Source organism: Ovis canadensis, chromosome 12, assembly GCF_042477335.2.
Source record: "Ovis canadensis isolate MfBH-ARS-UI-01 breed Bighorn chromosome 12, ARS-UI_OviCan_v2, whole genome shotgun sequence".
Lineage (NCBI taxonomy): Eukaryota > Metazoa > Chordata > Mammalia > Artiodactyla > Bovidae > Ovis > Ovis canadensis.
In genome coordinates, this window is record NC_091256.1 from 66,684,096 (window position 1) to 66,708,470 (window position 24,375).

The following is a 24,375-nucleotide window of genomic DNA, read 5'->3' on the forward strand; positions in this document are numbered from 1 at the left end:
CTATGCTAATACTTTTTACTTTGCCTTTCATGATTTTTAAAAGTATTTATTTGTATACTTTAAGGGGAAAGACCTAGCATAAAGCTTTTCTTTTTAGGAGACATCCCATTTCATACATGATATACTTGTATGTTTTCTATCCTTAATCATTCTTAATATGTTGAAACTAGATTGTTAAAAGTATGACTATCTTTTGGGCTTCACTACCACAATGTACTGAAGTAATACCATACAACCTAAATGACATTGATATTAAACGGTCTTCAAAGAAAAGGTACATTGTTTTCCTGGCTAGTTAGGTGTGAACCCTAAATGGGAATGCTGTGACTTGACCGTGGAGTCACAGTATTCACTAGACTGCAGGTGTTCTCTCATTGCAGGCATTTCCCAAGAAACAGGAAGAGTCAAGTGAGCAAGAGCTGATCTTTGTTATTTGTTCAGAATAAGTCTGTCTTGTCCTTTGTCACATCCCCAGTTCTCATCTCCTGTCATCACTTCTGTGTAGTTACATAAAATTCAGTGAATACTGTAGTAAATTGAGAGTCATCATAGCCAGCTCGTCATAAATCACAGCTGTGGCAGAAAATAGAGCATCCTCAAGTGTTCCTCCCCCTCAATTTTCCACTTTGACTTTCAGGAGCAGTTACCGGACCTGCACAACCATTTTTCTGATCTGAACCTAGAAGCTCATATGTACGCATCCCAGTGGTTTCTCACTCTCTTTACTGCCAAGTTCCCACTCTGCATGGTCTTCCACATCATTGACTTACTGCTTTCTGAGGTAGAGTGAATCACATCTCTCATATTTTAGCCAAAATAGAAAATAGTCTCTACTTAAAATGGTTACAGTTTTCTTCATTTCCTTTTTTTCTTAAAAAAGAACATTAAGCCAGAAATACTGACCAAAAGGTTCTATTTGAATTTTCAGTCAAGACTACTATAATTTTATTATTTGTGAGAAGTGAAAATATCAGGCATATATAATTTTGACAAAGTAAAATAAGGTAATTAAATTTGTGTCATTACATTCACAATAAGCCTGTATCTGTGTAATTATGCATTACTAATATAAAGGATCTTTTAAGTTAAATAAATGAAATCAGGATGGAGTATTTTTAATGGTAATGTAATTATACTCCAAGAGTGAATATAAATGAAAATTTTATGATAATTAAATTCTCATGTCATAAGGGATCTCTTCCTGTATGTTATTTGAGACTCTTACCAGCTAACTGATAAGTGATAAACTAAAGCTTCTATATCATATTTTTTAGACAGAGTATTTCAGAAATTTGTTTGCAGAACTCCTTAGGTATCTATATTGTTTCTTTTTGTTTGTTTTTAGTTCCATAGGTGGCTGTATTTATTTACTTTACTCTTTACTTTAAAGATGTAAGTAATATTACACAGACATGTATCATCTACTGCCCATCAAAATGTTTAATAGTCTTTGCAGTGATGAAAAGTTGCTGGATAAGAACTTTTTTATTGAGAGTATAAATATGTTTAAAAATATAACTGTCTTAATGTAAAAAGCTGGAGTAATCAAAAGTATAAGCCTAATATAATCTAGACAGTTTTGTATTACAGTATTACATTTTTTAGATAAATTTTATAACTTCCTTAAAAAATTCTAACCATTTTAATCACCCCAGAAACTGGAAATTTAATATAAAAATAAGATTTAAAAGATAAAACATAATCTATATAAAGCATAATTGTCATTTTCAAACCTGCTATAGCAGTAACCATGTTATATGCAAACATAGCTGGGTTTTGCTCTTCAAAGGTTCTAGGTGGCAGTTGCACAATATATAAAGGTTGCAGCACATTTTATAAATGCATTTTATTTTGATATAGAAGAGTTGAGTGACTCACTGAGTCACAGAATAAATTCGCAAATTCAGAATATTATAACAGCCAAAGAACCTGCTTGATGAAACATTTAATTCTCCTATTTATTTTACTTACAAATTAGTTTCTAAAATGCCTATTTAAATTAAGTCTAAAGGAAGAATGCAAAATTAGGAGCTAAAACCTTATTCAGAGTCAAAATGATGTGATCACAATATACACAAAACAAATTGAACATTTGTGCTAAAAATTCTGCTTTTCTTGATAATATCAGCAACAAAAATGAAACAATGTCCACATTGGTGTGGTAAATAAACAATTCTGGCTCTTTTAATTCAGTTTAATGCTCTGTGAAAGTAAAAGCAAATTCATTGAGTTCTGTAATCTTAAAACAGATTGATACTAAAAGTTAGTTTTGTTAAGTAAATATGCCTATATCTTACTCATTGCACATTGAGCTGAGTTTAGTATTTCATGGTATTTATAAAAATAGAAAAGTGGAGGTATGACATTTTAACAGTTTTATCTTTATATATAATGAGCTTGCAAATACTATCATTGTTTCATTTTTGTTGCTGATGATATCTAAATATATAACAGATTGGTTTGATGGTGTTCATTATAGAAAAGAGAATGAAATTAATATGCTTAATCATACCAGTTAAATTGGATTTCTTGAGTCAGTTTTGGTAGAGTAGTAACACTGAAATAGTGACTTTGTGAAATTGTCTCTTCCTGAATGGTGATTCTTAGCATTGGAGCTCTGTCCACAGGACTTCTGGAACCCAGATTTCTAATTCCTCAGGAAGTTTCATCTTGAAGAGACCTGAATTTCTAATATCAGTTACTAAGAAAGTTAGCAATATTTATGGTAGGGAAAAGAAAAGAAAATTTATAAGCCTTCTCATCAGTTGTCCACTGTGATTCAGAATCATAATCACAGCATTGATGATTAATTAATCTTGATGCTCATTAAAATTAATAAGAGGATCAGAGGTGTTACTTTCTCTTCCCTTAAATATGTACTCTGCAGCTGTTCAAGGAGGTTGGCTAGCTTTCTAAAATATGAAATTGCTTGTAAACACAGCATTACGGAAACCAGGGAAATAAATGATAACATCCCTTAATACAGTAAAATAGACTTTCAAAATAGAGTTTATTGGGAATGATATTATAGTATGCTTCAGGACATTTGTTCTTTCCACTAACTCATCTTTGTCAGAGGATTAATTTACAAAGGAAATTTTTAGATAAACTTTTATTTCCTGCTTGTCTGTGTTTTCTCTTTGCCCCTTTCCTTCTTGTGGTTAATAAAATATTTATATCAAAGCCATTCTTTCATATGGGATCAAATATTCTAAAAGAAGAAACGGCAACATAGTCTTAATTAGAAACATCCATAGGTATTTCTATTATATTCTCTCTGTAAAAAAAAACAATTTAAATATTGATGGTTATGAATTAATATTGAATTACAAGTGGAAGGCTTGGAAATTCTCAGATGGAAAAGTGTTAAGCTTTTGAAGTTCTTTATTCTGACTAAAAAGATACAGAGTGAAAATACTCTGCCCACAGATCCTATTGTGAAATGAGAAAGACATTGAGCTTAAAATTTTACTCTTAGAAAGCATATTGTCATTTCATGGTTTCCTAAGTTAAATGCTTTTAAAGATTTCTTCATTCATCTTAAGATTAAGAACATGAAGTTAAGTAGCAGAAAAGGGAAGAATTTTAGTAGACTTTGTCAATGAATCTGGAATTAGGAAAAACTCCTAGTTAATGATGGTTTTATTTAAAATATTTACTTAAAGCTCAATATGTGGTAAATTGGGTCAATTTCTTTTTTTTGGTGAAGATGGATGGCTATATGATTTGAAACTAGAGTTGAAAATACATTTTCTTATATTGAGATAAATGGAAGAACTCTGTAGATTGACATTTAGCCAATAGTTGAAAAAAAAATTAAGAACAAAATCTATGTTTATTATATACCTCTGTTTATATGGAGGGATAAGAATTAATATAGTGTAAATACTGTTTTTAACCCACCAAGAATAAAACATGGTGATTTTTAACAAAGCAAACATACTAATATAACACATTCCCAAATTAAAGGAGAACACTGTGTATTTCATAAGCCCCCCTTCCCTCCTCTCAGTCATTGCTCCCCTGATGAGTACTGTGGTCTTGACTTTAAATACCATAGATTAGTGTTAATTGTTTGAAGTTTGTTTAAGTGGACTCTTATAATATGAACTCTTTTACATCTCGCTTTTTCATTCATCATATTGTTTGTGAGATTCATCCATATAGTGCCCCTAGGCATTGTTTATTTGTTCCATTGTGTGACTATACTACAGTTTATTTATTCTTCCATTCTATTGTTGATGGGCATTTGGGTCATTTTCAGATTAGGGATATTATGAGTAGTGTTGCTGTGAACATTCTTGAACTTGTCTTTTAATAAACATGTGTATACACTTCAGTGGGTACACAGCTAGAAGTGAAATTTCTGGGTCAAGACATATGTAAGCTAGGGTTTTTGTAGACACTACCAAACAGTTTTTTAAAGTATTGCTTTTTGAGTTGTTTTTATTCAGCAAAAATCTTCCTTGTGAACAGGGACAGATTTTTGTTTCATTTTCTTTTGTTTTATTTATTTTTTTTTTAGTGGGCAGGTCCTAGATCAGATTAGTGTTCATGAACATGAATCAAAATGAAACTCATTTGATGGTTGAAATCATTCACTTAATCTCTAAAGCTGCATACAAATAAGAACTAAGCGCTGGGTCTAAGACCTGAATCACTTTTGTGCTTATATGAGGGAAGTTACCCTGGTGGGGAAAATTCAGCAATGTATTCAATTACAGGAGAAGCACCCAGAGAGACAGCTTGATATTGGAGCTGAGATAGTTGGTTTTTAAGTTAATCTTTCCTATATCACTTTACCGATATATGTATTAGTTTCTTTCTCTGTGAAATGAAGCTAACAATATCTAGCTCCTGGGTTTATTTTAAGGATTAAACGCAATTATGAATATGAAGTGCCTGGCACTCTATCTGCTACGTAGTAAGTATTCACTTAGTAATATTGCCCGCCATTCTGCTCCATCCACCTGTATTATCCTTTTAGATGCTTCTCTGTTTATTTTATAACTAGCTGACTTCAGGGATTCTTAAGAGGGCTTTAACTAGCTGTTGTTTCTTTCTTACCTTCCTAAACATCTTTGTTTTCGCCTCCGTGGAGGCGCTTCTTTGCTAAAACCAAAATTTTAGCCATTGTCCCTAATGGAAAGTTTCTTCTGTTTCTTTTTGAAAAGAAAAGCTATAGTGATTCAGTTAGTTTTCCAAAAGTGTTTTTTCTTCCATGGTCTTTCAAAAGATATAAGGAAAACAGTGTTTCTTTTAGTCTTGACAAGATAACTGACAGCTGGTGTTTAAAGTTGACTCTTCCCAGATAGTTCAGTTTTTAGAGTATCAAATACATTCAGATTTATATAGTAACTTGGTATTTCATGAAATTTAAGGAAATCATTGACCCTTCAAATTGGAATCTTTTTCCTGCCTCTCCTTTCTTCTTAGGGTGATGAGGAGAAAAAAAAAATGACAGTATGGGATATATGATTAAATACCACAAAGTGTAATCCCCTTTTCAAAGCACTTTCCTAAAGCTGTTATCTGAAGAATAGATTCATTATATATCCTTACTCTTTGCCTCCACTTTCCTCCCTCAAATAGTGATACATTGAGCTTTTAATTGATACATATATGTGTGTGTGTGTGTGTATATATATATATAAAACATTGTGTAAGATTGAAATGCACTGGTCATAGCAAACACCCTCTTCCAACAACACAAGAGAAGACAGTACACATGGACATCACCAGATGGTCAACACCGAAATCAGATTGATTATATTCTATGCAGCCAAAGATAGAGAAGCTCTATACAGTCAACAAAAATAAGACCAGGAGCTGACTGTGGCTCAGATCATGAACTCCTTATTACCAAATTCAGACTGAAATTGAAGAAAGTAGGGAAAACTGCTAGACCATTCAGGTATGACCTAAATCAAATCCCTTATGATTATACAGTGGAAGTGACAAATAGATTTAAGGGCCTAGAGCTGATAGATAGAGTGCCTGATGAACTATGGAATGAGGTTCGTGACATTGTACAGGAGACAGGGATCAAAACCATCCTCATGGAAAAGAAATGCAAATAAGCAAAATGGCTGTCTGGGGAGGACTTACAAATAGCTGTGAAGAAAAGAGAGGTGAAAAGCAAAGGAGAAAAGGAAAGATACAAGCGTCTGAATGCAGAGTTCCAAAGAATAGCAAGAAGAGATAAGAAAGCCTTCTTCAGTGATCAATACAAAGAAATAGAGGAAAAGAACAGAATGGGAAAGACTAGAGATCGCTTCAAAAAATTAGAGATGCCAAGGGAACATTTCATGCAAAGATAGGCTCGATAAACGACAGAAATGGTATGGACCTAACAGAAGCAAAAGCAGAAGATATTAAGAAGAGGTGGCAAGAATACACAGAAGAACTGTACAAAAAAGATCTTCACGAACCAGAGAATCATGATGTTCTGATCACTCATCTAGAGCCAGACATCTTGGAATGCTAAGTCAAGTGGGCCTTAGAAAGCATCACTATGAACAAAGCTAGTGGAGGTGATGGAATTCCAATTGAGCTATTTAAAATCCTGAAAGATGATGCTGTGAAAGTGCTGCACTCAATATGCCAGCAAATTTGGAAAACTCAGCAGTGACCACAGGACTGGAAAAGGTCAGTTTTCATTCCAATCTCAAAGAAAGGCAATGCCAAAGAATGCTCAAACTACTGCACAGTTGCACTCAACTCACATGCTAGTAAAGTAATGCTCAAAATTCTCCAAGCCAGGCTTCAGCAATACGTGAACCGTGAACTCCCTGATGTTCAAGCTGGTTTTAGAAAAGGCAGAGGAACCAGAGATCAAATTGCCAACATCCGCTGGATCATCGAAAAAGCAAGAGTTCCATAAAAACATCTATTTCTGGTTTATTGACTATGCCAAAGCCTTTGACTGTGTGGATCACAATAAACTGTGGAAAATTCTGAAAGAGATAGGAATACCAGACCACCTAACCTGCCTCTTGAGAAATCTGTATGCAGGTCAGGAAGCAACAGTTAGAACTGGACATGGAACAACAGACTGGTTCCAAATAGGAAAAGAAGTACATCAAGGTTGTATTTTGTCACCCTGCTTATTTAACTTATATGCAGAGTACATCATGAGAAATGCTGGACTGGAAGAAGCACAAGCTGGAATCAAGATTGCCGGGAGAAATATCAATAACCTCAGATATGCAGATGACACCACTCTTATGGCAGAAAGTGAAGAGGAACTAAAAGCCTGTTGATGAAAGTGAAAGAGGAGAGTGAAAAAGTTGGCTTAAAGCACAACATTCAGAAAATGAAGATCATAGCATCTGGTCCCATCACTTCGTGGGAAATAAATGGGGAAGCAGTGGAAACACTGTCAGACTTTATTTTTGGGGGCTCCAAAATCACTGCAGATGGTGATTGCAGCCATGAAATTAAAAGACGCTTAGTCCTTGGAAGAAAAGTTATGACCAACCTAGATAACATATTCAAAAGCAGAGACATTACTTTGCCAACCAAGGTCCGTCTAGTCAAGGCTGTAGTTTTTCCTGTGGTCATGTATGGATGCGAGAGTTGGACTGTGAAGAAGGCTGAGCGCCAAAGAATTGATGCTTTTGAACTGTGATGTTGGAGAAGACTCTTGAGAGTCCCTTGGACTGCAAGGAGATCCAACCAGTCCCTTCTGAAGGAGATCAACCCTGGGATTTCTTTGGAAGGAATGATGCTAAAGCTGAAACTTCAGTACTTTGGCCACCTTATGTGAAGAGTTGACTCACTGGAAAAGACTTTGATGCTGGGAGGGATTGGGGGCAGGAGAAGGGGACGACCAAGGATGAGATGGCTGGATGGCATCACGGACTCAATGGACGTGAGTCTGAGTGAACTCCGGGAGGTGGTGATGAACAGGGAGGCCTGGCATGCTGTGATTCATGGGGTCGCAAAGAGTTGGACACGACTGAGCGATTGAACTGAACTGAACTGAAGCTTGACCTAAATCAAATCTCTTACAGTTATACAGTGGAAGTGACAAATAGATTCAAGGGATTGGATCTGACAGAGTGCCTGAAGAACTGTGGACAGAGGGTCATGAGCAGGAGGCAGTGATCAAGACCATCCCTAAGAAAAAGATCTTCAAAAAGGCAAAATGGCTGTCTGATGAGGTCTTACAAACAGCTGAGAAAAGAAGAGAAGCTAAAGGCAAGGGAGAAAAGAAAAGATACACCCATTTGAATGCAGAGTTCCAAAAAATAGCAAGGAGAGATAAGAAAGCCTTCCTCAGTGATCAGTGAAAAGAAATAGAGGAAAACAATAGAATGGGAAAGATGACTGATCTCTTCAAGAAAATTAGAGATACCAAGGAAACATTTCATGCAAAGATGAGTACAATAAAGGACAGAAATGGTATGGACCTAACAGAAGCAGAAGATATTAAGAAGAGTTGGCAACAGTACATAGAAGAACTATACAAAAAAGATCTTCATGACTCAGATAACCACTATGTTGTGATCACTTACCTAGAGCCAGATATCCTGAGATGCCAAGTGAAATGGGCCTTAGGAAGCATCACTATGAACAAAGCTAGTGGAGGTGACAGAATTCCAGTTGAGCTATTTTAAATCCTGAAAGATGATTCTGTGAAAATGCTTCACTTACTATGCCAGCAAATTTGGAAAACTCAACAGTGGCCACAGGACGGGAAAAGGTCAGTTTTCATTCCAATCCCAAAGAAAGTCACTGCCAAAAAATGCTCAAATTACCGCACAATTGCACTCATCTCACATGCTAGCAAAGTAATGCTCAAAATTCCTCAAGCCAGGTTTCAACAATACATGAAGTATGAAATTCCAGATGTTCAAGCTGGTTTTAGAAAAGGCAGAGGAACTAAAGATCAAGTTGCCAACATCTGCTTGATGATCAAAAAAGCAAGAGAGTTCCAGAAAAACATCTACTTCTGGTTTATTGACTACATCAAAGCCTTCAACTGTGTGGATCACCACAAACTGTGGAAAATTCTGAAAGATATGGGAATACCAGACCATCTGATCTGCATCCTGAGAAATCTGTATGCAGGTCAGGAAGCAACAGTTAGAACTGGACATGGAACAACAGACTGGTTCCAAATCGGGAAAGGAGTATGTCAAAGCTGCATATTGTCACCCTGCTAATTTAATTATATGCAGAGTACATCATGTGAAATGCTGGGCTAGATGAAGCACAAGCTGGAATCAAGATTGCCGGAAGAAATATCAATAACCTCAGATATGCAGATGACACCACCCTTATGGCAGAAAGTGAAGAACTAAAGAGCCTCTTGATGAAAGTGAAAGAGGAGGATGAAAAAGTTGGCTGAAAACTCAACATTCAGGAAACTAAGATCATGGCATCTGGTCCTATCACTTCATGGCAAATAGATGGGGAAACAGTGGAAACAGTGACAGACTTTTTTTGGGGGGATTCCAAAATCACTCCAAATGGTGACTGCAGCCATGAAATTAAAAGATGCTTACTCCTTGGAAAAAAAGTTATGACCAACCTAGACAGCATATTCAAAAACAGAGACAGTAGTTTGCCCACAAAGGTCCATATAGTCAAAGCTGTGGTTTTTTTCCCAATAGTCATGTATGGATGTGAGAGTTGGACCATAAAGAAAGCTGAGCACTGAGGAATTGATGCTTTTGAACTGTGGTGTTAGAGAAGATTCTTGAGAGTCCCTTGAACTGCAAGGAGGTCAAGCCAGTCCATCCTAAAGGAAATGAGTCCTGAATATTCATTGGAAGGAATGATGCTAAAGCTGAAACTCCAATACTTTGGCCACCTGATTCAAAGAACTGACTGACTCATTGGAAAGGACCCTGATACTGGGAAAGATTGAAGGCGGGAGGAGAAGGGTACGACCGAGGATGAGATGGTTGGCTGGTATCACTGACTCGATGGACATGAGTTTGAGTAAATTCCGGGAGTTGGTGATGGACAGGGAGGCCTGGCATGCTGTAGTCTGTGGGCACAAAGAGTCTGACAGGACTGAGGGACTGAACTGAACTAAATTGAAGATTGTATCACTATGTACCACACCATGTTAATTTGATACATTTGTGTATTGTGGTATGATTACTACAGAAGCACTAATATCTTCAACAAGTTACATGTTGAATTTAAAGCACAGTACAAAGAGCTAATATAAGGAAAATTAAGAACAAAAACAAAATTTTCTGAAAATGTTAGTAGTAATTGGTCATGAAATGAAGGAAACAAATACTTGGACTAACCAATAAGTGCTCTATAGGCTACTTTTATGTTTTACTTATCAATAGAAAATCTCAGGACTAGAAAAAGAACTCTCTGTAGTATCTTGTTTCTGGGTGCTAATATCTTTCCCACTTTATAGGGTCTTTGTGGTTGTCATATCAGTTGTCTTATAGCTTTTTCTTGTGTTTTTGTTAATTTTGACATTACAGAAAGAGGCAGAAACCTCCAGTTAAAAAATGGCGAAACAACTATCTCTACTTCCTGTGACTTTGAGAGGAATATTCATTTATTCAATCATTTAAAAAACATTTATTTAATACCTACTAAATACTTGGCATCATTCAAGTTCACAGATAAAACAGTAAAGAAAAACCAGATAAAACTCTTACCCTTATTAATTTTGTAATCTTTGTGGAAGAGGCAAGCAATAAACAGATGACTAAGTAGAATTATAGTATATCAGAGGTGTTAAATACTATGGAGAAAGAGAAAGAAGAGAAAGGTGGCAGACCTTAAACAGGGTCTTTTGATTCTTGTAGAGAATTTAGGTTTTATTGGACTGAGAAACCACTGGGGAGGTTCTGTCTTATCCTGATCACCAGTTGCACTGTTGAAAAAAGATGTGGGGAGAGTTCAAAGAGGGGACTGGGAGACCAGTTGGAGGCAGTTGTGGTAGTCTTGGTTGTCTGGATTAGCGGCAGTGAGGGTGGTCAAAAGCGGTTGAATTCTGGACAGATTTCAAAAGTAGAGATAACAGGATGTGCTGATGGAGCATCTGGTGTAAGTTTATTGATTACATGTTTTCATTTAGTATAGTGGAGAGAGGAAAAGGATGGCTGATTGTGCGGCCTCTATGCTCCAGGGAGCATCTTAGAGACAGATGATGCTGTGGAGTGAAAGGGAAAGTTACTGTTACGCGCTTTGTTCTCAAAGTGCTTGTTCTAGAAGCAGGTTTTTGTGCCTCTGGGAATATGTAAGGTCAGTCTTTAAATAAGAACTACAGAGTGTGGGATAATTATGAAAGATGATCAATGGGGGAACATACATGTTAAACCTAGTACTTTAAAATACAAGAATATGGGGATGATCCGGAGGGATGATGTGGGGTGGGAGGGGGGTTCATGTTTGGGAGCTCATGTACACCCGTGGTGGATTCATGTCAATGTATGCCAAAACCAATACAGAATTGTAAAGTAAAATAAAGTAAAAATAAAAATTAAAAAAAATATATAAGAATATATTTACTCCTAAAAATAGAAGAGGTATTTTGCTTCAGTAAAATCAGACTCACAAAAGACTTCATATACCTTGAACCTGTTCTGTAACCCACAGTATTTATTTGTGTGTTTAGTTCTCATAATCAGAACAAATATCACTGACTTTAAGTTGTAGGGTGACATTTTTTTTTCCAATAAAAATCTTTCAGTTCATCATGAATTGGAATAACTAAAGTTACTTCATACTATTTTTGGTTCCAGAAACACTTGTAGAAGTTAAATGTACCTACATGGATTGATTGAATAAAATAAACATAGTCTATTATTTTTATGGGCCTTCCCTGGTAGCTCAGATGGTAAAGTGTCTGCCTATAATGTGGGAAATCCGGGTTCGATCCCTGGGTTGGGAAGATCCCTGGAGAAGGAAATGGCAACCCACTCCAGTACTCTTGCCTGGAAAACTCCATGGGACTGAGGAAGAGGTAATAATATACAGAGCTAATATTGTTGGTACTGTTTTACTGAGGTACTGTTGGTACCACAGTACTGTTTTACTGTTGGTACTGTTGGTACTGAGGAGGCTGGTAGGCTACAGTCCATGGGGTCACAAAGAGTCAGACACGACTGAGGGACTTCACTTTCACTTTTCACTTTCATTATTTTTATGATTAAATATTCAAAACATACTTACAGCCATAAAAAAAACAAACTTATGGTTACCAAAGGGGAAAGGTGGTTGGGAGAGGGATAAATTAGGACTTTGGAATTAACATGTACCCACTAGTATGTATAAAACAGATAATCAACCAGGACCTACATTATAGCACAGGGAAGTCTAGTTGCTTCTCTATATTAACGTGTATGGGAAAAGAATCTGAAAAAGAATAGGTTCATGTGTGACTGAATCACTTTGCTGTACACCTAAAACTAATACAACATTGTAAATTAACTATATTCCAGTATAAAATAAAAATTAAAAAAATAATAATAAAGACTTCCTGGTAGTCCAGTGGCTAAGACTCCACGCTGCCAATGCAGGGGGCCTGGGTTCAATGCTTGGTCGGGGAGCTAGATCCCACTTGCTACAACCAAAGATCCCACAATGTCATAATTAAAGATCCTGAGTGCTGCAACTCAGACCCAGCACAGCCAAATAAACAAAAAAAAATTTAAAAAGTAATAATAAAACTTATCAAAAATCATTAAGACATACAGTGAACTCCTGTGTAACTCTCTGGTTAAGAATAAAACAGTACCAACAATATTAGCTTTGTATATTATTACCTCTTCCTGATCACACACACTCCCTTTTCCCTATTTCAGAGGAACCATTCAGTGTTTATCATTCTCATGTATGTTTATGTATGCTCTGTGTGTGTATGTGTGTGTATATATATATGTGTGTGTGTGTGTGTGTATATATATATATATCTGAGCAATTTACAGTTATTTGGAAAACATTGTACTCACTGGTTTCTCAAGTCCATTTTCAAGATATGTTTTCAAAGGAAAATATGTCTTTCTACTCAATTGTTGTTCAGTCAGTCAGTCGTGTCTAACTCTTGGGACCCCATGAACTGCAGCACACCAGGCTTCCCTGTCCACCACCAACTCCCAGAGCTTGCTCAAACTCATGGCCATCGAGTCAGTGATGCCATCCAGCCATCTCATCCTCGTCTCTTCTCATCCCACCTTCAATCTTTCTACCATCAGGGTCTTTTCTGATAAGTCAATTCTTCTCATCAGGTAGCCAAAGTATTGGAGTTTCAGCTTCACCATCAATCCTTCCAGTGATTATTCAGGACTGATTTCCTTTAGGATTGACTGGTTTGTTCTCCTTGCAGTTCAGGGGACTCTCAAGAGTCTTCTCCAACAACACAGTTCAAAAGCATCATTTCTTTGATGCTCAGCCTTCTTTATCTCTCAAATCCATAATGACTACTGGAAAAACCACAGTTTTGACTATATGGACCTTTGTTGGCAAAATGATGTCTCTGCTTTTGAATGTGCTCTCTAGGTTGGTCACAACTTTTCTTCTAAGGAGCAAGCATCTTTTAATTTCATGGCTGCAGTCACCATCTACAATGATTGTGGAGCCCAAGAAAATAAAGTCTCTCACTGTTTCCATTGTTTCCCCATTAATTTGCCATGAAATGATGGGACCAGATAGTGTGATCTTCATTTTTTGAATGTTCAGTTTTAAGTCAGCTTTTTCACTCTCCTCTATTATCTTCATCAAGAGGCTCTTTAGTTCCTCTTCACTTTCTGCCATAAAGGTGGTGTTATCTGCATGTTTGAGGTTATTGATATTTCTCCCAGCAGTCTTGATTCTGGCTTGTTCTTCATCCAGCCCAGTATTTCACATGATGTACTCTGCATGTAAGTTAATAAAGCCCAGTGACAATATACAGCCTTGATGTACTCCTTTCCCAGTTTGGAACCAGTCCATTGTTCTGTGGCTGGTTCTAACTGTTGCTTCTTGACTTTACTTGGTTTCATATCCTATTCAGGAACCTCCTAACTCATCTTAACACTTGACTTTCTTTTCTCCTGTGATTCTCCACAGCATTGAGAAGTTTTCATAAAACTAATATCAGGTCATGTCACTGAAGCAAAACCCTTCAGTGGTTTCCCTCTAAATAAAACTTATATTATTTCACTTGGTCTGAAATCTTCCATTCCTTTCTCCCCAGTGGCATCCCTGGGTCAGTCTTGCCCTTATTCACTATACTTCAACACTGACCACCTTTTAGTTTTTGAAACATGTAAGATCTTTTCAGGTTGAAGACATTCATGCAGTCTTTACCTTCTGCCTAGAACGTACTCTTCATTCTATGTGCGCACTCCTTCAGATCTAAGTTTAAATGTTTCTTCCTCTAAGAAGCCTTCTGTGATCACTCATTTTTAAGTAATGCATCCTTTTACCTTCTCTGGTGGCACCCTGTAAGTTGGTGGTTGTTTATTTATTTATTGTGTATTACTTTTCCAATACCTATTTCTGTCACTGTATTACACATTTCTGAAAGGAGGAGCCATGTCTCTCTTGTGTTTCACTGTATAGCTAGTCAAGTGTAGACACACCTGAAATATCTGTTGAAAAAGAGTAGGAGTAAAGAATTAATGGGGGAAATTATTTTTACTGTCCCCGTGTAGATATTTTTATAAAATCCTATGGGCTGAAATATAGGATTTCTTTTGAGTTTTTAAGAGAAAAAAATAAGTTAGTATATTTAGGAATCCTTTCTCTTTTAGTTAAGATATTTTAAGAAACAGAAACTTAGACATAGTAGCTTAAACACAATGGAATGTTGTTATTTAGTCACTTAGTTGAGTCCGACTCTTTTGGGACCCCGTGTACTATAGCCTACCAGGATCCTCTGTCTATGGGATTTCCCAGGCAAGAGCACTGGAATGGGTTGCCATTTCCTTCTCCAGGGGATCTTCCTGACCCAGGGATTGAAAACACATCTCCTGCATTAGCTTTACCACTGTGCCATGAGGGAATTATTATAAATATAGAGGGAACCCAGAAAAATATGAGCAAGTAGACCTCAGGAAGGACAGGTGGCACACAGATGCCAGCCACTCATCTGTATTGATGTCTTGCTCTTTATGAATTAGATGTTCTCCCTTTTTTCCTGACCTGTATATTTGTACCTTTGCTTGTACAGGGCCTAAAATATCTCATAAAATTCTTCCATCACCTTTCAGCTCTAAGATTAAGCTCTTGGCACTATCTTTATATTTTTAAGATAACAGTCTTCAGGGATGATGTAATTGGTCCTGCTCATGTTTCAGATCAGCCTGCAGATTCATGAGTCAGATATATATGTCACCTTAGGCTAGATGTCCATCTCTTGTGCAGTATTCTGTGATGGGGGTAGCCATTGGGGGAAGTCACATGACCTACAGTGCACTCAGCAGGTACTCTGCATGGAAGCAGATTTTCTGAGAAGGGTCATTGGTGGGTCTGGAAAATCAAAATATTTCTGAGTGCATGTACTTCATGGACTGAAATTATTTAGTGTTAACTGCTTTAAAATTTGGCATTTGATATTTATTAAATAAATATTTACTCTCAAAACTATATTATCAATCTCAAAATAATATCTCAAAAATGTATTATCCAGCCATAGATATTTATTTAATTAGAATGAGGAGTAGCACAGTTTTAATATAGGTTTAATTATGGTCCTCAGAATTGAAATGGTAGCAGTATTCCAAATCATTTTCCTGGTTTAGTTTTTCAAACAGGGTTTGAGGAAAGCCAGCATGTAACGTCACTCTGTGTAAATTATTTTCATAATTATGTGCAAAGCAATATGAAACACTTGAATGCTTCCCATTGTCTGAAAATTGGTTTGTGAAAGCGTCTTCTAACTAATACAAGTTTAAAGACCTCCATTGCTATTATTCATAACAGTCTGATTTATAAATTATTTAGATTGTACAATAGAGCAGAAACTCTGTCATATATGTCAACTGGAAGTAGATAGGAAATGAGACCTTCTTTTGGAGAGTAGTTCTTTGTCTTCACCATTCGGTTTTATTCATACCCAGTTTTTATTGATAAACTTTAGGCTTTCCTTTTTAAGTCTCAAAGATTTGAGGATGGCATACTGGCAGACTTCTGGAAATTGATTCTGGGCCACACATTTCTTAAAGTTTTATATCCCTGGTCCTACTGATTCTTACCTTCTCCAAACAGACTGCTGCCTTTCATCTTCATCATATGACTGCTCAACTTAGAAATAGTTTTTTTGATAGACTGACTATTATTGTCCAAATAAACCATCATCTTCGTCTCTCATAAGAAATCCCCATTATCGGGGAGCGAAAAAGATGGCGGAGGAATAGGACGGGAAGACCACTTTCTCCCTCACAAATTCCTCAAAAGAACATTTCAACGCTGAGCAAACTCCACAAAACAACTTCTGTAGGCTGGCAGAGGACATCAGGCAACCAGAAAAGCAGACCATTGTCTTCAAAAACAGATTTTTAATCTTTGCTCTTTGGTTTTTGTTGTCAATTTTGTACATTTAAAAACCCAAACTTCACTACCCAAGTTTATCTGAGAGCGAGATTACTGGCTTGACCACTCTCTCCTCCTTTGGACTCTCCTTTTTCTCCACCAGGTGGCCTCTGTCTCTTTTCTCCCGCATCTCTTCTCTGTCCAACTCTGTGAATCGCTGTGTGTTCCAGACGGTGGAGAACACCTAAGGAACTGGTTACTGGCAGGATTTGTCTCTCTCCTACTCATTCCTCTCCCTTATCCTCCTGGTCACCTCTGTCTACTTCCTCCCTCTCCTCTTCCCCATATAACTCCGTAAATACCTCTGAGCGGTCCAGACTATAGAGCACACATAAGGAAGTGACTACTGGCTAGCTTGCTCTCTCCTCTTTTGATCTCACCGCGTCTCATTCCAGTAACCTCTAACTACCCCCTCCATCTTCTCTTCTCCTTGTAACTCAGTGAACCTCTCTGAGTGTCCCTCAATGTGGAGAAACCTTTCATCTTTAACCTAGATGTTTTATCATCGGTGCTGTATAGATGGAGAAGTCTAGAGGCTACTGTAAAAATAAAACTGAAAACCAGAAGCAGGCGGCTTAAATCCAAAGCCTGAAAACATTAGAGAACTCTTGAATTCAGGGAACATTAAGCAATAGGAGCTCATCAAATGCCTTCATACCTACACTGAAACCAAGCTCCACCCAAGGGCCAACAAGTTCCAAAACAAGACATACCACGCAAATTCTCCAGCAACACAGGAACACTCCCCTGAGCTTCAATATACAGGCAGCTCAAAATTGTTCCAAAACCTTTGATGTCTCATAACCCATTACTGGTCACTCCATTGCACTCCAGAGAGAAGAAACCCAGCTCCACCCACCAGAACTCCAACACAAGCCTCCCTAACCAGGAAACCTTGACAAGCCACTGATAGAACCCCACCCACAGTGTGGAAGCTCCATAATAAAGAGATCTCCACAAATTACCAGAATATAAAAAGGCCACCCCAAACGCAGCAATATAACCAAGATGAAGAGACAGAGGAATACTCAGCAGGTAAAGGAACAGGAGAGTTGCCCACCAAACCAAACAAAAGAAGAAGAGGTAGGGAATCTACCTGAGAAAGAATTCCGAATATTGATAGTGAAAATGATCCAAAATCTTGAAATCAAAATGGAATCACAGATAAATAGCCTAGAGACAAGGATTGAGAAGATGCAAGAAAGGTTTAACAAGGACCTAGAAGAAATAAAAAAGAGTCAAAATATAATGAATAACGCAATAAATGAGATCAGAAACACTCTGGAGGCCACAAATAGTAGAATAATGGAGGCAGAAGATAGGATTAGTGAAATAGAAGATAGAATGGTAGAAATAAATGAGTCAGAGAGGAAACAAGAAAAATGAATTAAAAGAAATGAGGATAATCTCAGAGACCTCCAGGACAATATGAAATGCTCCAACATTCGAATTATAGGAGTCCCAGAAGAAGAAGACAGAAAGAAAGACCATGAGAAAATCCTTGAGGAGATAATAGTTGAAAACTTCCCTAAAATGGGGAAGGAAATAATCACCCAAGTCCAAGAAACACAGAGAGTTCCAAATAGGATAAACCCAAGGCGAAACACCCCAAGACACATATTAATCAAATTAACAAAGATCAAACACAAAGAACAAATATTAAAAGCAGCAAGGGAAAAACAACAAATAACACACAAGGGAATTCCCATAAGGATAACAGCTGATCTTTCAATAGAAACTCTTCAGGCCAGGAGGGAATGGCAAGACATACTTAAAGTGATGAAAGACAATAACCTACAGCCCAGATTACTGTACCCAGCAAGGATCTCATTCAAATACGAAGGAGAAATCAAAAGCTTTACAGACAAGCAAAAGCTGAGAGAATTCAGCACCACCAGACCAGCTCTCCAACAAATTCTAAAGGATATTCTCTAGACAGGAAACACAAAAAGGATGTATAAACCCGAACCCAAAACAATAAAGTAAATGGGAACAGGATCATACTTATCAGTAATTACCTTAAACGTAAATGGGTTGAACGCCCCAACCAAAAGGCAAAGAGTGGCTGAATGGATACAAAAACAAGACCCCTCTATATGCTGCTTACAAGAGACCCACCTCAAAACAAGGGACACATACAGACTGAAAGTGAAGGGCTGGAAAAAGATATACCACACAAATAGAGACCAAAAGAAAGCAGGAGTGGCAATACTCATATCCGATAAAATAGACTTTAAAACAAAGGCTGTGAAGAGACAAAGAAGGCCACTACATAATGATCAAAGGATCAATCCAAGAAGAAGATATAACAATTATAAATATATATGCACCCAATATAGGAGCACCGCAATATGTAAGACAAATGCCAACACGTATGAAAGGGGAAATCAACAATAACACAATAATAGTGGGAGACTTTAATACCCCACTCACACCTATGGACAGATCAACTAAACAGAAAATTAACAAGAAATGCAAACTTTAAATGATACATTAGATCAGTTAGACCTAATTGATATCTATAGGACATTTCACCCCAAAACAATGAATTTCACCTTTTTTTCAAGTGCTCAGGGAACCTTCTCCAGGATAGATCGCATCCTGGGCCATGAATCTAAACTTGATAAATTCAAAAAAATCGAAATCATTCCAAGCATCTTTTCTGACCATAATGCATTAAGATTAGATCTCAATTACAGGAGAAAAACTATTAAAAATTCCAACATATGGAGGTTGAACAACACACTTCTGAATGACCAACAAATCACAGAAGAAATCAAAAAAGAAATCAAAATATGCATAGAAACTAATGAAAATGAAAACACAACAACCCAAAACCTGTGGGACACTATAAAAGCAGTGCTAAGAGGAAAGTTCATAGCAATACAGGCATACCTCAAGAAACAAGAAAAAACTCAAATAAATAAACTAACTCTACAACTAAAGCAACTAGAAAAGGAAGAATTGGAGAACCCCAGAGTTAGTAGAAGGAAAGAAATCTTAAAAATTAGGGCAGAAATAAATGCAAAAGAAACAAAAGAGACCATAGCAAAAATCAACAAAGCCAAAAGCTGGTTCTTTGAAAGGGTAAATAAAATTGACAAACCATTAGCCAGACTCATCAAGAAGCAAAGAGAGAAAAATCAAATCAATAAAATTAGAAATGAAAATGGAGAGATCACAACAGACAACACAGAAATACAAAGGATCGTAAGAGACTACTATCAGCAGTTGTATGCCAATAAAATGGACAACGTGGAAGAAATGGACAAATTCTTAGAAAAGTACAATTTTCCAAAACTGAACCAGGAAGAAATAGAAAATCTTAACAGACCCATCACAAGCACAGAAATTGAAACGGTAATCAGAAATCTTCCAGCAAACAAAAGCCCAGGTCCAGACGGCTTCACAGCTGAATTCTACCAAAAATTTCGAGAAGAGCTAACACCTATCCTACTCAAACTCTTCCAGAAAATTGCAGAGGAAGGTAAACTTCCAAACTCATTCTATGAGGCCACCATCACCCTAATACCAAAACCTGACAAAGATGCCACAAAAAAAGAAAACTACAGGCCAATATCACTGATGAACATAGAAGCAAAAATCCTCAACAAAATTCTAGCAGTCAGAATCCAACAACACATTAAAAAGATCATACACCATGACCAAGTGGGCTTTATCCCAGGGATGCAAGGATTCTTCAATATCTGCAAATCAATCAATGTAATTCACCACATTAACAAATTGAAAAATAAAAACCATATGATTATCTCAACAGATGCAGAGAAGTCCTTTGACAAAATTCAACATCCATTTATCTATGACAAACCCACAGCAAACATTATCCTCAATGGTGAAAAATTGAAAGCATTTCCCCTAAAGTCAGGAACAAGACAAGGGTGTCCACTTTCACCGCTACTATTCAACATAGTTCTGGAAGTTTTGGCCACAGCAATCAGAGCAGAAAAAGAAAGAAAAGGAATCCAAATTGGAAAAGAAGAAGTAAAACTCTCACTGTTTGCAGATGACATGATCCTCTACATGGAAAACCCTAAAGACTCCACCAGAAAATTACTAGAGCTCATCAATGAATATAGTAAAGTTGCAGGATATAAAATCAACACACAGAAATCGCTTGCATTCCTATACACTAATAATGAGAAAGTAGAAAAAGAAATTAAGGAAACAATTCCATTCACCACTGCAACGAAAAGAATAAAATACTTAGGAATATATCTACCTAAAGAAACTAAAGACCTATATATAGAAAACTATAAAACACTGATGAAAGAAATCAAAGAGGACACTAATAGATGGAGAAATATACCGTGTTCATGGATCGGAAGAATCAATATAGTGAAAATGACTATACTACCCAAAGCAATTTACAAATTCAATGCAATCCCTATCAAGCTACCAGCCATATTTTTCACAGAACTAGAACAAATAATTTCAAGATTTGTATGGAAATACAAAAAACCTCGAATAGCCAAAGCAATCTTGAGAAAGAAGAATGGAACTGGAGGAATCAACTTGCCTGACTTCAGGCTCTACTACAAAGCCACAGTCATCAAGACAGTATGGTACTGGCACAAAGACAGACATATAGATCAGTGGAACAAAATAGAAAGCCCAGAGATAAATCCACACACATATGGACACCTTATCTTTGACAAAGGAGGCAAGAATATAAAATGGAGAAAAGACAATTTCTTTAACAAGTGGTGCTGGGAAAACTGGTCAACCACTTGTAAAAGAATGAAACTAGATCACTTTCTAACACCGCACACAAAAATAAACTCAAAATGGATTAAAGATCTAAATGTAAGATCAGAAACTATAAAACTCCTAGAGGAGAACATAGGCAAAACACTCTCCGACATAAATCACAGCAGGATCCTCTATGATCCACCTCCCAGAATTCTGGAAATAAAAGCAAAAATAAACAAATGGGATCTAATTCAAATTAAAAGCTTCTGCACAACAAAGGAAAATATAAGCAAGCTGAAAAGACAGCCTTCTGAATGGGAGAAAATAATAGCAAATGAAGCAACTGACAAACAACTAATCTCAAAAATATATAAGCAACTTATGCAGCTCAACTCCAGAAAAATAAACGACCCAATCAAAACATGGGCCAAAGAACTAAATAGACATTTCTCCAAAGAAGACATACGGATGGCTAACAAACACATGAAAAGATGCTCAACATCACTCATTATTAGAGAAATGCAAATCAAAACCACTATGAGGTACCACTTCACACCAGTCAGAATGGCTGCAATCCAAAAATCTGCAAGCAATAAATGCTGGAGAGGGTGTGGAGAAAAGGGAACCCTCCTACACTGTTGGTGGGAATGCAAACTAGTACAGCCACTATGGAGAACAGTGTGGAGATTCCTTAAAGAATTGCAAATAGAGCTGCCTTATGACCCAGCAATCCCACTTCTGGGCATACACACGGAGGAAACCAGAATTGAAAGAGACACATGTACCCTAATGTTCATCGCAGCACTATTTATAATAGCCAGGACATGGAAACAACCTAGATGTCCATCAGCAGATGAATGGATAGGAAAGCTGTGGTACATATACACAATGGAGTATTACTCAGCCATTAAAAAGAATTCATTTGAATCAGTTCTGATGAGATGGATGAAACTGGAGCTGATTATGAAGAGTGAAGTAAGCCAGGAAGAATAACACCAATACAGTATAGTAACACATATATATGGAATTTAGAAAGATGGCAATGACGACCCTGTATGCGGGACAGCAAAAGAGACACAGATGTGTATAACGGACTTTTGGACTCAGAGGGAGAGGGAGAGGGTGAGAAGATTTGGGAGAATGGCATTGTAACATGTATACTATCATGTAAGAATCGAATCACCAGTCTATGTCTGACGCAGGATACAGCATGCTTGGGGCTGGTGCATGGTAATGACCCAAGGGGATGTTTTGGGGAGGGAGGTGGGAGGGGGGGTGCATGTTTGGGAACGCATGTACACCCGTGGTGGATTCATGTCAGTGTATGGCAAAACCAATACAGTATTGTAAAGTAAAATAAAGTAAAACAATAAGAAAAAATTTTAAAAAATAAAAATTAAAAAAAAAGATTTATTAAAAAAAAAAAAGAAATCCCCATTATCTACTTTCATTTAAAGACTGAGTTCTATCACTTCTCAACATCAGTTGAGGTCTCTCAGTCCAAGAATTTGTTGATCTTGTATCTCAGTTGCTCATTCTATGGTCTAGCAGGATTTCGTCATGAAATGGCTTCTTCTGATCCTCCTCGTATTCTTCCCTATCTTCCCTTTTCAGGTACTTTAGCATCAGCATCCATTATTTGGCATCTTTAACCAAATAATGATTTGACTTTTACATTATTTACCCAGAGCAATTGCATCTAGACATACAGTAATCAGCTACCACTACTGTAATAACTGATTGCATTAGTTATAAAAGAAGCATAAAAGAACATTCTGGTCTCTTGCTTTTTAGGTTGTGTCATCAGGGTTTTCAGATGCTCTTATTTTTTTAGAAGTCCACTTGACATTTTGCTTCTTATCCATGTCCTGGTAATATATCCCATTTTGCCCTTCTTTGTGAGAAATACTACCAGAAAATTTTCCTCAATTGAACAGAACAATTTCCTGCATGTTCCACTGACTCATTGACCTATTGACCTACTGCAGCTTGGGCTGCGTCATTACCTGGTAGTTGTTTCTGATTCACAGCACTTAGTGGGCATGGTCTAGTTGTTCTCCAGCTTCCCAATGAAGTAGGTGCATAGTACTTTGGACTAGTCCTCTTGTTTATGCTAATTGACAGATAGGCAAGAGTCCATTTTGTCCATAAGAATCTCTACTACAGAGAAAAATTAGTGCATTCTCAGTATTAAGAATCCGTTTTCCTATAAATCGATTGAAAGGACTATTTATTAATATTATTATATGACTCTTTGTAAAAAGATGAATGATAGATATCCAGTAGTCCTGATAAAAATCTCTGTGTTCTTTTTTCTTTTCAGCAGAGGAAAGCACATTATTGTCTAATTTTCTAATAATAAACTTTTAACTTGAAATATAAACAGCTTAAAAATAAGTGACTGGGTTGAAGCTAATGGTGCTACACGCATTCAGAGACAGTGAGTCTGTCTTGAAATACACAAAATCATCAGGCTTCTGAAAAACAGGTGACCTTTGGTAGATATAACTCTGCATATTCACCCATCTCAGAGAAGGCAATGGCAACCCACTCCAGTACTCTTGCCTGGAAAATCCAATGGATGGAGGAGCCTGGTAGGCTGTAGTCCATGGGGTCACTAAGAGTCAGACACGACTGAGCGACTTCACTTTCACTTTTAAGTTTCATGCATTGGAGAAGGAAATGGCAGCCCACTCCAGTGTTCTTGCCTGAAGAATCCCAGGGACAGGGGAGCCTGGTGGGCTGCCGTCTCTGGAGTTGCACAGAGTCCAACATGACTGAAGCGACTTAGCAGCAGCAGCATTCACCTATATACAGATATGATCCACTTCTTGTCCCAGATATTATTTTTCTCCCAAAATCAGTTTAGTTGTTTTATGTCCAATAGTGCATTGCCTGGAAATTTTATGAATATTTGTTTTTCTGTGAGAATTTTTTTCTTAATATCAGAAGAGCATGATGACACAGTGCAATAGTGAAGGTCTGTTACCTGATTAATTATAGTATAGATGCATAGATTAATGGATTAGAATTGAGAGTTCACAAATATACATTTTTGGGTAGTTGATTTTGACAAGGGTGCCAAGATAATTCAAAAAGGAAATAATGTCTTTCCAACAAAGTTGCTGGAATGAGTGGATATTTACATATATATATATGGAAGTT

The 24,375-nt window shown here is 36.9% G+C and overlaps 1 protein-coding gene across 6 annotated transcripts in view; it reads left to right on the plus strand.

Moving 5' to 3' along the window:
* RABGAP1L (RAB GTPase activating protein 1 like) overlaps window positions 1–24,375 on the plus strand; it is a 726,983-nt gene that overhangs the window by 454,369 nt on the left and 248,239 nt on the right. For all 6 annotated transcript variants that reach the window (XR_011247784.1, XM_069546100.1, XM_069546103.1 and 3 more), the window contains exon 17: window positions 638–781. Coding sequence is in view for 5 of the 6 variants with exons in the window: in XM_069546100.1 (XP_069402201.1) it covers window positions 638–781 (144 nt within the window). In the remaining variant the exon portion in view is untranslated. The remainder of the gene's footprint in view (window positions 1–637; window positions 782–24,375) is intronic.